Source organism: Antechinus flavipes, chromosome 5, assembly GCF_016432865.1.
Source record: "Antechinus flavipes isolate AdamAnt ecotype Samford, QLD, Australia chromosome 5, AdamAnt_v2, whole genome shotgun sequence".
Classification (NCBI taxonomy): Eukaryota; Metazoa; Chordata; class Mammalia; order Dasyuromorphia; family Dasyuridae; genus Antechinus; species Antechinus flavipes.
The window spans coordinates 22229925-22246131 of NC_067402.1; the positions used below are offsets into that span (position 1 = coordinate 22229925).

At 44.0% G+C, this 16207-nt stretch overlaps 1 protein-coding gene across 1 annotated transcript in view; it reads right to left on the minus strand.

Annotated features, from left to right (window-relative positions):
- TGFBR2 (transforming growth factor beta receptor 2) overlaps positions 1–13818 on the minus strand; it is an 80492-nt gene extending 66674 nt beyond the window's left edge. The window contains exon 1 of the mRNA XM_051961453.1: positions 13227–13818. Coding sequence (XP_051817413.1) covers positions 13227–13320 — 94 coding nt within the window. The 5' untranslated portion in view covers positions 13321–13818. The remainder of the gene's footprint in view (positions 1–13226) is intronic.
- Between the last annotated feature and the right edge of the window lie 2389 nt (positions 13819–16207).

Genomic DNA, 16207 nt, shown 5'->3' on the forward strand with positions numbered 1-16207 from the left:
CATACATACCACTGTGGCTGATGGCCCGGGGAGTTATAAAAACATATGAAAGGGGGGAAATCCAGGCCCATGAACTCAGAGTGATGATTTTCCAATGTAAAAATTCTTTCTACTGATCAAGATTTGCAGCTAACATCAGTTTATAGAGGTAACCTGGTATCCCAAAATAAAGGGACTTCTTGATTCAGGTTATAAAAGCCCAACATGATACATGGGGGGGTGGGGTCAAAACTGAAATATAAGTCTTACTTCTATCCAAGATACTTCAGATGTAGCAATAATGAGACCTGATCTGAAGCTAAACAACTGGGGACTATTTGGAACAAAGAATTAGTTTATAAAATGGACTCACATATGGGAGTGTGGAAGCCACCTACTTGCTTCATGGAGCATCTTTCTCCCAATGACCTTATGGCAGCTATGCACAGCTGAGACTCAACAAAGCTGCTGATTCACAACTCGTAAGGAATCTGGAAGAACTTGTATAAATAAATCTGGGAGTAAAAATCCCTGCATTCCATTTACAGAAACAAACCTCTTCACCGATCCATGTGAATCATTCTGAATTTATACTGAGGGAGTAATTTCTACTTAAGCCATAGGAGAACTTTGATAGCTTAAAAGAAGTGTCAGGAAATTAAGAAGTGAGGAAAAAATATGGTCATCAGGGAATGGTGTTGGGTGGTAATAATAGTGGTAATAATGGTGGTGGTGGTGGTGGTAGTGATGGGTAATAATAGTAAGAATAATAGTAATGGTGGTGTAGTGTGGGTAGTAATAGTAATAGTAATGGTGGTTGTGGTGTGGTAGCAGTAGTAACAGTAATAGTAGCAGTAGTAGTACTGCCATCAGTAGTAGTAATAGTAGCCACAGCAATAGTAGTAGTAATAGCAGAAGTAGAAACAAAAGTAATAGCAGCAGCGGTAGTAGTTTAGTAGTACCACCATTAGGTACACAATACAAGGTCATTAAAAATAATCCAAAATGAAAAGGCAAGGTCCAATATTTAGCAAAAAATCTTGACCAAAGAACTTTTAAGGGCAATAAAGGAAAAGAAAAGATGGCCATTGACCAGGGAATGGTGAAACGTGCCATATTCCATGATGTAAAAGAATGTCACTGTACTTTGGGAAGGAATGAACATTGATGCTTAGAGAGAATCGAGGAAAGAAGTAGGAAACAAAACCATCCACAACATTAAGGGCAAGATCAGCCACCTCACTGATAATGAGTGTTCAGAAATGAGACTCTCCAAGCCAGGATGTCACACCTCTTCTTTGTAGAAGTGGAGGACTAGGGTTATGAAATACCCCATGAAAGGGGAGAGAGAGAGGTCTGTAAGTAACATGAAATTGGGGGGGGGTATAAAAATAAAAGCTCCAAAATTTGCTTTGGAAATATAAAAATCCCTACAAATTCCACCACAACGATCGCCAGCCATCCGGTTTGGGAGATGCTCTCCAGTTGGCATTTATGCCAACCAGCATCAGTGTGGGAGACGGAACAACGAGGGCAGGTAGGGTACAGTTCCACCTTTCCTCTTTGAGACAGTAGCTTGTTTTTATGGTTGAGTATTTTAAGAAGGTTGGTTAAGAAATCCCTGAAAGGGAATAAACACTAGTTATGACCATGTGGGTTTCCCTCTTTGTCTCCACCAAGGTATTCTAAGGGGGCGACTTCCTGTTTTCCTTTAAGATGCTTTTGGAAATTCCAAGAAAGCTCCAAAGGACGAGCCACATTCCTTCCTTTCCCCTGGGTATACTAAATGCAAACATAGCCATAAATTTGTTGATGCTTCAAGGATATAGGATTCAGTCTGAAGGGATGTTCCATGGAGCTCTCTCCTCCTCCCTACTACGTGTGGTTTTGAGTGACTATAGAGCTGCTACAATCCAAAAGTTCACCTCTAGCTGGATAACCTGGTATTAGACGGATCTCTGGGGTTCATTAATTAGGCAGATCCTTGGAGAAGAAACAGATAATTATCACTGGACCCACACACAATGGCCTTCGATCTTCACAGGAACTTGTGCTCCTAATGGATGCTCCTAGTGGCTAGGGGCTGCTCTTCATTAGTCCTTGGACTCTCGGCACCTAATATGGTACTTGGCAAACAGTTGGTGCTAAATAAAGACTTGTTTACTGACTGATTGGCGTAACCTCAAACAACCCCAAATCCCTTCCCCAACAGGAGGAGACATTAGAGAAGGATGCTGGCAGAGGAAATAACAGCTCCACCATTTGTGACTCATGGACAAGGCTTCCCCGGGACCTCCGTCTCACTGAACTAAGGGAGCTAGGAAACTACACAGCAGCCACTAAAAACCAAGTTATAGAAAATAAGCAAGATAGATTTCACCTTTCCAATGCTATCACAGCTCGAGCCTGATGTGTGATCTCACTTGTCCTACACACAGACATAACACAATCCAACCACACAGAGCAGCTTCCTATACCTTGAATTTCATCCTCCCATCTCTTAGCTCTGTGCCTTTACTTAGGCTGCCTCCATGTCTGTAATATTTTCCTCCTCACCTCCTCTTCTTATATTCCTATAGTGCCTTAATGATTCTGAAGTGCTTGACATACATTTTCCCACTTGATCCTCATTGGACTTACAGCTATAAAATCATTCCCATTTAATAGATGGGCAAACTGAGACCCAGACATAGCATATGACTTTGTTTATAACTTATGCAAATCAGCCAACAAGAATCCAGGAAGCCTTAGGTAAGGCTACAAAGTCAAGAGGGAAACTCACTGCCCACAAAAAGAACTTACTTTCGGGTAGAAGACTTTAAATTTATTCAGACTCAGGAGTTCACAATCTAGTTGAGGCGACCACAAGTACTGTTACTACTGCTGCTGGTGATAGTTGGTATTTACACTGTGCTTTGTTTACTTACAGTGACTCATTTGATCCTCAGAACAATACAAGGACTTTACTACTTATTACTATCACTACTACTACTACGTTAATATTATCCCCATTTTATAGGCGAGGAAACTGAGGTGAGGAAAGGCTGTTACTGTTTATTCTTCACTCTTGAAGAGGACTTTGACATCAGAGAGGCGATATTATGGCAGGCAAGTGAATTGGATTTAAGTGAGGAAGGGCCGGGCAAAATCAGCTACCTCAAGAGCCAAAATCAAAGAGATTATACATTTATATAACACCTACTGTGTGCCAGGCACTGTATCGAACACTTTTACAACTCTTATCTCATTTGACCTATATAGGTAGGTGCTATTCTTAACCCTCCTTTTCAGATGAGGAAACTGAGGCAAACTGAATTTAATCAACTTGACCACAGTGATGTAGCTAGTAAGTGTCTGAGATGAATTTTGAACTTGTCTTCCTGACTTCATATCCGGACCTTCCACTCTCCACTGAATATACAGATATGTGCAAAATGGCTCGAGGAAATTGGAAGGAGGGGGAGGCAGCAGCAGCTGGGATCAAGAAAGGCTTTATCGGAGAGCCCAGGGTTTGAGATAAGAATCATGGCTGGGTCTGAGGGTTGGTCTCTCCAAATGCTTCTGGATTTTTACTGAGAAATGGCCTCCATCAATTCGTCTTCAGTCGTCTGCCCTTCGGCCTTCCCCCACCCTTTCCTAGGTTAATGCTCAGCTCGGCCAGTACCGTGTTCCCTGCTGAGATCCTCCTCTCTGAGGCCCCCATCCTGATGGGATCTTGTAATCATTCACTAAACCTAACTCTGGCGTCAACCGCAAAACGGGGGCAGAGGATCTCCAGCTGAGTGACCGAGGCTTCCTTCTGGCTCTCCGGCTGGACTCCCGGATGAACCAAAACATGACCTCGGGCAGGGAGAAGGGCTCCTCGTTCCAAAGGATCTAGTGCCGAATCCATAGGGAACCATACAGAGGATCAGATCTGTGCATCTCCCAGCTTAGACACTACTAGAGAGGTTCCAAGGAACATGGGCCTAAGTGGAGCACTTCCTAGAGTTCTGAATCCAGAGTAAGGAAAACCTACGTTCCCATCCTGCCCCAAATGTTACCTGTGGGATCTTGGGGAACTTACTTTGTTTCACTTTCCTCAGCAATAAAATAAAGACAATAACAATATCCAGCTTCCAATGTTGTGATGAGGATCAAAATCAAAAAAAATTTGTCAAGTGCTTGGTGCTAGATATTATTACTATTACTGCTTCTTCTAATATGCCTACTCCTAGTATTACTACCACTTCTACTACTACTACCACTACTACTAGCATTAATTCTGCTACTTATTACTACTACTATCACTACTACCTCTACAACTTCTACTTCTATTACTACTACTTCTTCTACTATTATTCCTACTACTTCTTTTGCTTCCTACTACTACCACCACCACCACCAACACTACTTCTATTTCTACTACTATTTGTATTGCTCCCTCCTCCTACCATTACTTCTACTACTACTACTACTACTACTACTTACTATTACCACCACTATCACCACCACCATTACTACTACTACTACTACTACTACTACTACAACTCCTCCTCCTCCTCCTCCTACTACTACTAGTACTACTACTACTATTGACTGACTACAATTGAAGTTTAAGTGATTTGCAAGAGTCACAGATAAAAAGTATTAAAGATGAGACTGGAACTCACATCTTTTAAGACTCTACTCCAAGACCAATTGTCTATCCACCATGTCAAATATTATTTTATGTTCATTACATGCAAATACATATACTGGTTTTTTTTCCCCAGCTCTTAGCACGGTGCTTTGCTCATGGTAAGACCTTTCTAAATGATTTTTCATTCATTCATTTGGTATTTTGACTGGGGCAATGGATAAAGCATTAGAGAGCACAGGGTTTAAAGGTGACCTCAGACTGGGCAAGTCACTTAACCCTGTTTGCCTCGATTTCCTCTTCTGTAAAATGAACAGGAAAAGGAAATAGCGAGCCATTCCTGTATCTTTGCCACGAAGACCCCATAGACAGCACCAGCGTCTATAGGGTCACAGAGTTAGATACAATCGAAAGACTGAACAATAAATACCTGTTGAGCTGAGTTAAACTAAAACAACTGTATTAATTTAAGTGGTTACCACCATTTTGAGAAAACATGGCAGAGTATATACGAAGTCACATAAATGATCAGCTAGGATCTGCTGACTTACACGACAAAAAGCTTTTTCACTTCACGAAGGAAAAGCTGTGGCTCCCCTTTAACTCCGGAGCTGCCTAACATCAGTTAAGGTACGAGTCCACTGACAAATGTCTTTCTGTCTCAGACCTTTGTAGAGAGAGAGCGCATGGGTGACAAAGCCCACAAGGGCAGGAGATCTTTTTAATAAGATTTGAACAAGGCAGGAAGAAGAGTCTTCTCAAAAAGTCAGACTTCAAAAGGCTGGGAGCTGCAGAAAGCCATGCCCACTGCTGTTCACCAGCAAATGCCAACTTGCCTGCCTTCCAACACACCCACCCCGAGCATCACTATTTCCTGCTGAGTAAACAGAACAGTTTCTAAGCATTACTCACAGCAATATTTGTATACAGAATTTGTCCAGAAGGATTCTAGCAGGTCAGAGACTCGGTCTGCATGTGCTGGGCACTGGAATCATGAGATCAATGGAAGGGCTTTTAACAAATACTCCAGCCCCTCACTTCATTGATAAGGAAAAGCAAGAGATGAACTCTGTGGGGGAATGAGGTGCAGATACAGCCTCCCCACACTCCACAAAGGATCCCAGATTTGGAGCCTTAGGGGCTCCTTTTTACAGATGAGTAAACTGAGGCATGAAGAGTTTAAGTGACTTGTCCAAGACCCACACATTTTTAAGTGTCTGTGGTAGGATTTGAACTCATGTTTGATAATAGATAATAGATAGATAGAACATTGGGCCTGGAATCAATAAGATTTGTCACCCTAGACAAACCACTTAATCCTGTTTGCCTCAGTTTCCTCATCTGTAAAATGTGCTGGAGAAGGTGCACTGAATACCAGGAAACACCTAACTGCTGCCTCCAACTCACTTATGCCCAGACAGTGCAACATGGGATTAGAGCTAGGGAGAGAGGGTACTTATTGAAGGCTCTGAAAGCCCAGGTATTGCTTTACCAGCCTGGAGCAGCTGGTCCACATCTGCAAGAACCCCAGGAGCCATCCATACCCCCTTTCTCTCCCAACTATAGGCTCACTAGCTTTGGGCCCAATTCCTTCTTCTACTTCTCCATACATAAGAAATCTGCTTGTATAACTTTGTCCAAGTCCAAGAGAGTTCCTCCTCAATACACCGATGGCTTCTATGGTGCTTCCCTCCCAGCTCTAGCCTATGTTCTTATGATGCTTCCTAGGTTAACATGCGCAAGTCCTTTAAAACTCAGTTTTCATATCTGTAAACTGCAAGGCTGGCCCCTTCTGAGTCTAAATTACTTATGGGATCTCAGCAGGCCTAGGCAGGCCTCAGTTTCCTTCTCAGTAAAGTAAAGGGGATAGGAAAAGCTCTCTAAGGTCCCTTAGAATAAGAAAAGTGAACTCCAGGATTCACGGACAGAAAATCCCAGTCTCCTTGGACTGCATAGTTTTATCCCATTTGGGCACTTACACATGGTTTTGGTCAGGACTAAATGATATACTTGCACTTTCCTCAGTTCCAAGAAGTGGCTGCTACGGGGATATGTAGGACTTAAATCATTTCAACTTGTTTGCCTGCCTGTATACCCAGATCTACAACTTCCTAGGAACCCAGCTCACACCATTTAGCCTTCGGCTCTTGATTTTGAAAAAGGTATTATTGATGGGAGGATTGATGGACTGTAACATCTATGAGATAATTCCTCCGACACATTAGTGAAACTTTTTAAAGGAACCATACAATGTTCAGTTGGAAGGATCTGAGATCACCTGGTCCACCCCCACTCCCTCACCTTCCAGATGGGAGAATACAAACAGAGAATATTCAATCCAAGAAGATTAAACATTGATGATGTCGGATCCCAACTGGGGCTGGAAGCAACCTCAGAATCTATGGATCTAGTCCAAGAAACCGAGGCTGTCTATCTCAAGGTCACCCAGGCAGTAAATAGCAGCGGCAAGAGCCAGGATTCAAATCCAGGCACGTATTCCAGCTCAAAATCTAACACTGCAGAAATATAACTAGGCCCGGATGATTGGGGCTCTGCCCTGCCGTGCCCATGGCAAGAAACTCAGTGTTCGGGGAAGTGGATTTAGCTGCTAGTTCTCAAGAACACCTGGTAATCAAATGAGATGTTTGTAAAGTGCTTATTAGCCCGGTACATGGCATAATATAGGCAGCTCCCTTGCACTGCTGACAATGCCAGCATTGATAATGCCCTTGAAGGCTGGAAAAGGATATCAGACTCTGCTGGAAGTCTAGGTGAGATCAGAGCTTATTATCTTCCCCAGTTTACAGATAAGGAAACTTAAAAGAGATTAAGACCCTTGCCTAGAGTCAGGAGTGCAGAGTCAGGTCAGAAATCTCAGCCAATTCACTTGGACAAAAAGTTAATTGAGCACCCACAAAAGGTAAGGGAGGGAGCGTGGGCATAGATACTGGTGAATCAGGTTAGGGATGAGAAAAAATTTAAATTCTAAAGAGAAGAACAATAATTCCTACACTTCTTTTTCAGATTTAAAGCTAATGGATTTGGGGTTTTACTTTATGATGTATTACTTCAATAGAGTCCAAGTCCCCTATCAGGTCCACTGTATATTCAGTTGAGGGGGCAGCTTGGGAGCTAAAAGGGCTAGGAGGAGCTGAATTCAAATCGGTCCCACACTAGCTGTGTGACCCTGAATAAGACTCTTAGCCCCATTTGCCTCGGTTTCAGAGCTGAAAAAGAACATGGTAAAGCAGCCCAGGACCTTTGCCAAGAGAACCCCAAAAGGGGAGTCAGGCCTGAAACAACATAAATATCCAAAGGTCAGGAAACTGAACCTCAGAATGGTAAAGTGTCCCAAATCACACAGCCTGCACTCCAGGGCCCTGAGATGCTCAGGCCACATGGCTCTCCCCAGTGCCTTCCACTCTGTAAGTGTTCTGACACCCAGAGGGGGTGAGCGACCATTGGGTTCAAGCCAGATCTGGGACTTCAGCACCCAGGGGTTTCAAGAAGCCTCCAAATTTCATCAGCATTGGTAACATTTGGGCTACTTCCTGCAAAGGATCTATGGCTGTGGAAGGGGATAGAAAGGTGTGCTCTTTCCTAGGCCCTGAGTCTGCTGTCTAGCTTTATTGCCAAACAGCTCCCAATGGAGAAGCAGCGTTTACAAGGGATCCTCAGCATTTACAGAACATGCTTTCTCGCTCAAAACCCACCTGTAATTCTGCCATCTACTTTTCCCCTCCTACTGACTTCTTAATTTACTTGACATTCTGGCTCCTAACCCATGTCTCTAAAGAAAACTGAGCAGATATAATTCCTAACAGGGTCAGGAAGGCTGAAAGACCCAGTAGCCCGCATCTCCCTACCTCTGTCTCTGTCTCTATTTCTCTCTCTGCCTCTCTGTCTCTGTCTCTCCCTCTCTCCTCTTTGTCTCTCCTCTCCTTTTTTTCTCTCCTTTCCTCATCTCTCTTCTCTTTTCACCTCTTCTTTCTCTGTCTCTTTCTCTCTCTCATCTTTTCCCCCTCTTCCATTCTTAGTTTCCCCCTCACCAACCCCTCCCTTCAGATTCTCAATTTAACTGCTCAGTTTTCTTATCTGGATTTCATCTGTGTGTGTGTGTGTGTGTGTGTGTGTGTGTGTGTGTGTGTGTTTCTGTATATCCCTGCCATCTCTTTTCTTTAGTCAGTCAACAAGCATTTCTTCAGCTCAGAGAACACAAAGAAAGGCAAAAGCCACTTCTTGCTCTCAAGGAGCTTCAGTTATAACATCTATAGAAGTTATAGCAATATAACAACTAAATACCAACAAGCTGCAAACAAGAGAAAGTGGAGATGAGCAAGATGGGGAAGGCGAGGCTCTCTCTCTATTCCCCTTTTTAAATGAGTTGCAGAGGACACATAGCTACTAAATACTTGGAAGGGCTTGAAACCAGATTTTCCTTTCTCCATCCACAGCCTCTTGCCACAAGACCAAAGAAACTCCCATGACTCTCTTCCCACGCCTCCAACCCTCCTCTCCTCTGAATTTTCTTATTTTTTGTTCCTCCGAGGCAGTTAGGTGGCACAGTGGGCGTTATTTATGCTCTTGCAAGGGTAAGGTTAGACAGAAAAGACATACCCTATAGGGATAAAAAATAAAATTTAATACCGGACTCTACACCAGGCCAAGTGTTTTACAAATATTGTCTCATTTGATCCTCACAACAATCCAGGGAGGTAAGAAAATGAGACATAGAGGAGTTAAGTGATTTGCCCACAATCACATAGCCCTAAGTTCCTGAAGATGGATTTGAACTTGTCTTGCTGATTTTAGGTTCATAGGCCATGACAAGTTCTCAGTACATAACACTGCATGAATGGTGGTCAAGAATGGTGTCTCCACATGGAACACTGGTGACTCCATTCTGAGTTTTACTTTTCTTCCTCTTTTAAATGAATAATTAGCAAATCACAGGAAAAAATATCGCAAAAGTTCTCCCCATCTGGACAGAGCTAAACACTCAACATTTCTTTACCAAAAATGAGGAAGGGGGAAGCATCTTGTCGGAGTCTCCAAATACACAAGTCATGTTATAAATATAAAGGATTTGAAAAACATTTCAAGTTCTGTGGTTTACTGTTCAGGAAAGGATTTTACTAAAGAAGAGAAGTCAAAATGTATCTCTTTAGGAAACTTGTTCTTAATACCTAAATGCCCCTATTAATTTCCAGATCTCCTAATTCCATAGTGTCAGTATACCGTTTCCTCTGTCCTGGGCATCTAAGTGATTCTAGAATAAAGTGCCAGGTCAAGACTTTATGTACCTGAGTTCAAATCAAGCTTCAGACACTTACAGTGAGCAAGTCACTTAACCTCATTTGCCTCAGTTTCCTCATCTGTTCAATGAGCTGGAGAAGGAAATGGCAAGCTACTCCACTATCTTTGCCAAGAAAACCTCGAATGGAGTCATGAAGAGTAGAATGAAATGACTAAACAAGTTGCCTTATGCAGCTACCTATATGAAACACAATCCCAGAATCTTCAGCTAAATCACTTTAAATTTAGCAGTAAGAGTACCTTTAACATTTCAATATGCCGATACACATTTAAGAAGTTCCTATGGTGAGCGTCCCGCACTGTGCTAAGCCTTGAGGATACAAAGGAAGGCGAAGAACGATCCCTGCCTTCACAGGACCCTCAGTCTGATGAAGGAGATCACATACCAACGATTATGTACAAACAAGCTTTGTAAACAATAAAAGCAAGTAATCAACTTGGGAGGCCCTAAAATCAGTTACTTTACTTTTCCCACTGGGGACAACTGATTCCCAATCAGTGGGAAAAGTTTTTTTTTTTTTTTTTTTTTTTTTTTTTTTTTTTAAGGATTAGCTGGCTGGTTGTTGTTGTTTTAAGTCACCCCACTAAGAATAAAAGTTTTTTTTAGGGTTAACTGGCTGGTTGTTGTTGTTTTAAAATTCACTGTTCAAAGCCTAAGTGTTCCTGTTGCAAACCACATGCAATTAAACAAATGAAGTTCAAAAATCTATTGCTTTGTTTCTCAATCCTTTCTTTTAAAAGTCAGTTTGAGGTAAAAAGATAAAGATCACAAACGATATCTCCCTCCTCCTCCTCTCCTCAGCAATCCAACCAGCTGGGTTTCTTAATCCCTCTCAGTTATTAAAACTGTAGCTTTCTGAAAACTGATTAAAGGAAAAACAAATAAAATGTGGCTGAGATTTCCTAAGATGAGATGCTGAAGGCCAAGTTTTTAAATTCTCACACACACAGACACACGTATATGTGTATGTATATGTATGTGTGTGTGTATATATATATATATATGTATGTATGTATTGTGTAAGGCCAAAATGGATGCAGCAATAAGCTATTTGAATCTACAATAGGCTTGTGCTAAATTTTAGCCTTGTAAACAAAATAAATCTCAAATAGTTCAGTAATTCAGACTCACTGACTTTAACTTTCTTCACTAGCAGAATAAAACTATGAAATGAACTAAGTAATTCTTTTATCACCTCATAAATCAGCTAAGTGGAATAGGGCTAAGGCCTGGAGTCAGGAAAACCTGGCTTCAAATATTTATAGTTGTGGGAACCCATCAAGTCATTTTGCCTCAACTTCCTCATCTGTAAAAAATGAGCTAGACAAGGAAATGGCAAACCACTCCAGTATCTTTGCTAAGAAAACGCTAAATGGAGTCACAAAGGGGTAGACACTAGCTGAACAATAATGCATATGGCAAGGAAGGACAGGATGCTACCTAGAGAAGTCGGACACAACTGAAAAACGACTAAACAACAATAAGTCAGGTGCAGCAGAGCAGGAGGAAATGGACCAATTTTAACAAACCAGCAAAAATCCAAAAGGAATATTGGCATTTATTAACTCCCAAACTTCAGATCAATGAGAGGTTCTAGGGATTTAATTGATGATGTGCTTATATTTCTTTAAATAAAAAAGTTTCCTTGAAACATCACCTTCAGCAATAGGTAATAACCCCATCTCATATATTCTGTTTAGTAACTGTCCATTTTCTCCAGTCCTTTTGTCTATACTCGTGCCCCCATAGACCGAGTCTGCAGAATTTAGATCCTCTAACAGAGTGGGTGGCAAAGGTGAGGTGCAGTACCTTAGCAAAGTGCTTTGCACAAAGGTTATATTTAGTAAACGAACATTCATTAGATGCAGACAAATCTGGGAACTTGGGGATCAAAGAATCACAGTTTGAACGAGAAAGGGCTCTTGGAGTCCATCTAATCCAATCTCTTCTGTGTTTAAAACAAGATCTAGAAAGGAATAGTAACTTGTTGAAAATCATAACAAGTTGATGAAGGATTTGAACTCAGGCCCCATTATTCCTGGAACAGCTAGGGGGTGCAGTGAATGGACACAGTGTGGGGCCTGGAGTCTTAAAAAGCCCGAAGTTCAGAATCTGGCCACGGTTACTAGTTGTGTGAACCCAAGCAAGTCACTTCACTTTGCTTGCCTCAGTTTCTTCATCTGTAAAAATGAGCTGGAGAAGAAAATGGCAAACCACTTCAATGTTTTCGCCAAGAACATTGCAAATGAAGCCCGTAAGAGTTGGATTCCCCACTAAACAGTAATGTGCAAGGAAGGGAGGGGGTACTACCTAAGCCCTAGACATCCACCCAGTCTAGGGTGGAGGCTGGAAATCATTCTTTCCTCCCGAGTTTGGAGCCCCTGGGGGCCCACAATATGCCAGCCAAGTGAGGCTTAGCATATTTGCAGAAATGAAATTCAGAAATGCCTGGGGATGAGAAAATCTGAAAGATCCTAACCCGGTCCGTTCCTCCCCCTCCCCCAATTGTCTCCAGGGCTTTCCCCAACTAGCCCCAACTGAAATGTCCCCCATTAGAAAATAAGTTCCGGGGAGCAGAGGCAGAGGCTAAACTCGGCTGGCACAAACCAGCACCGAACACAGCTTCGGTCTCCATAAGTTCACAGCGTAATGCGGGACTGGGTGGGGAGAGGAAAGACAACGAAAACTGTAAACACTACATTTAAGAGGGGGAACAGAAACAGTCCCAGTGAGCGCTGGGTGCAGGGGGTGCAATCCATCTCTGACGTCTAAGCCCGGAGCGTTCACTATTTTACAAATCGTCTCCCTCAGGAGCTGGGGAGCTCCTTGAAGGCAGGGACCGTGTTCAGCATGTAGTTCCTCGCCTGGCACATAGTAGGTGCTTAAAAACTTTTGACTCGAGTGCCACCGTTAGAGTTAATAAATTCCCGAGGAGGTGATTGAAAGCAGGAGGGGGCGGGGAGCGTCGGAATCCCGGGGCTTTGCACGTTCGGGAGTCACGATTGGGGTCCCAGACCCCAGAGCGCGTGGAAGCCAGGGTGACACGGCCAGGTGTCCCGCGCGGGCCGGGCACGGGAGCCGAGCAGGGGCCGCTGCGCTCGGGCCCCGCGGCAGCCACTCTACAAAGTTCCTCGCAAACTTCCCTCGGCCGAGCTGGCTTCGGCGCAGCCCCACCGGCTCGTCCGGCCGGCCCGCCCGCCCCACCCGGCCCCGGGACAGACTTCCCCAACGTCCGCTCCGCCGCGGCTCGGAGTGTCAAGCACTTCCCCCCCACCTCGTCGGGCACGGGCCCGGGCCCCCGGCCGCACTCACCCATCTTCTGGACGTGGGGAGGGATGGTGCTGGCGATGCGCGTCCACAGGAAGAGGAGCAGCAGCCCCGGGCTCCGCAGGAGAGCCCGACTCATGGCCGAGCCCGCTCCGCCTCCGCATAGAGCGGGAGCCGGGCAGCAGCCGGGGCGGGCGACGAGGAAGAGGAGAAGGAGGAAGGGGTGGAGGAGGGGAGCCCACTGGACTGGCCCGGCCGCCGCTGCGCAGCTCTCCCCGCTCGGCCCCCGGCGCGCCCTCGCTCCGGCTCTCCTTCTCCGGGCAGATGTGCAGGCCAGATGTGGCGTCCGGGCCACGGGCCGGGCTGGGGGCCCCGGAGGCTGGCCCGGGGGCTCGGCTGTTCTGCTGGGGCTCGGCTCGCCCGGCGCCTAAGTATATGTGTGTGTGTGTGAGTGTGTGAGGAGCCGTGTGTGGGGGTATGCGTGCGTGTGACTCACTAACTTCTCGAGCCCGGGCTGGAGGAGAAACAGGAAATCTTCACAAACAGCTGGGCTGGACCTCTCTCCGCGGCACAGCCCGCCGCGCTCCGAGCCGTTCCTCCGGGCTCTTCACTTGCCCGGGCGTCAATCACTCCCCGGGCCAGCCCTTCAGCTTCCCCACCCCCTCGCAGCCCTCACCCCCTCCTCCCCACCCACCACACCCACTCCGCTCAGCAGCCCGCAGGCTCCCTAACCTTCAGGCCCGGGACAGTTTCAGCAAAAGGGGGTGACCTTGGGAAGGGACTGAACTCCGAGAACGGAGCTTTAGCCCGGCCCCTGGCTGCAACTCCACTGGGAGTCTAGGCTCTGAGGGGCTTTAGAGCTGGGGGGGGGGGGTGGAGTGTGGAGCTCCTAGGCCCTGGCTTCTTAGCTTGAGCTCAGAGAACTTAAGTTTGGGGGGTTGTTTTCTCTTTAGTCCATTCTGATTCAGAGTATTTTGATTAATTCGGTAAAATTGCTTTCCTTTATAATCCGAAGTATTTTATGATCCGGAGAAGGGTTCCAAAAAACACCCCGGAGCTGGCTCTGGCACCCCAATTCCCTTCATTTTGCAAGTAAGAAAACTGAGGTGGCCAAACCGCCCTCCGCCCCTCTCCCCCCTCCCCACACACACATATTCAATAGGAAGTCAAAGCTCTGCCTCCACTTCCAGCTTCTTTCTCATCCAACCAACCCTTCCCTAAAAACCAGCGGCTGCCTGAAGTGTCTTTGACAACTGCAGGGCTACCTTGACTGATGCCTGGAGCAGAGGCCTTCCCCTGCTCAACCCACTAACAGTTATTAAGAGCCCAGTTGTATGCTGGATGACAAGGATACAAAGGCTGAGTTCAACAGTCCCTGCCTTCTCTGGGCCATTTCGGATCATCCAGGTGTCCCAAAGGTCTTCCTGCAATTTGAAGCTAAAGTTTTAATGGCGAAGGGGGCAGCAACCCGCTAGACTTCAAGCTGACCTCCCTGCCTCTGGTTTCTCCCCTTCTCCACTAGACCAACCGTGGGCTTCCTGAAGCACCTTTCTGGCAGTGTCACTGCCTTGTTCAATGAGTTTCATCGGCTTCCTCTTACCTTTAGAGTCGAATATTAGCTCTTCAACTTGGCCTTGAAAGCCTTTCCCCACAAGGGTTCAAACCATCTTTTCAGCTGAATGATGGCTTACTTGCTATTTTTCTTCTACCATCTCTGTGCTTTTTGTGCAGATTGTCCCTCAAGCCTGGAGGCCCTTCCTCCTGGATTGTGCCTCTTAGAGTACCTGGTTTCCATCAACATTTATCTCCTTTGCTACCTTCTAAGCAAGCTTTTCCTGCTCTCCCAAGCAGTAAGTGCTACTTCTAGTAGCTTTCCATTATTATATATGTATGTATATATTTGTGAATATTCATGTGTATACTTATGTACACTATATGAATATATAAACATACATACTACTTTCACACAGAGATGTGCATGTGACATATACTACATGTATAGAATATATAGTATATCTATTATATATAAGATGCTATAAACAATACCATACATTGTATATGTATACACATATACATATTTACATGCATAATACATGCATGTATATTACATATACCATATATAAGATGCTATATAATATACATCGTATAAATATATACACATATACATATCTACATCAATAGTATATGCTATATATTAAGCTACACAAGACACTACATATTATACATAACATACATATCTACATGTATAGGGTATATAGAATATATTAAATTATACACACACGGATGCTTTCATTTTTTGTCTTTGCATATCCATTGCCTAGGACATGATAAATGCTTAACAATTGCTTGTCAAGAAATTGGTTGATACTTTACTATATATTTCTTAAGGAACCCTATTATCTTTGAGAAAGATCCACATCATCTCTGATGTTGTTCGATCGAGGCCAAGAAAACCTGGGTTCAAATCAATCTTCTGGCATTTTTAACTGTGTTACTTAATTCTTTGCCTTCTTTTCCACTTCTGAGAAATGGGATCAATAATAGTTGGAGCATGTACTTAACAGAGTCATTGTAGGATTCAAATTAGTATGGAGAGCACTTTGTAACCTTTGAAACACTCTTGGAAGATCCTTTATTTGCTCAGTATGAAATGAGTTGTAGTCGTTGGTGATGAATTAAGAGAAAATAACCTTGCAGACTTGGGGATCAACCTCTGTGAAGATACAGAGTTTGAAGATAGAGTGACATGTGTGGAGGACAAATCTCCGCTCCAATTTTATAATTTCATTCACTTTGTTCTTAAACATTGATCTGATCCTGACTGAGTTTCTTAGCCATATTCTGTGTCAGAAATCTCTTCATTAAAAATCATCACTCATTTGTTAGGGGATTTATATGTTTTCATCTTAATTTTCAGCAAGAACCCTAAGAACTTCTATTCTTAGATCTCTCTTGCAAACCTATCCCCAGGAATGGATTACAACTATTATTCTCATTCTTCTGCTAAGAGAAGGTGATCTGAAAGT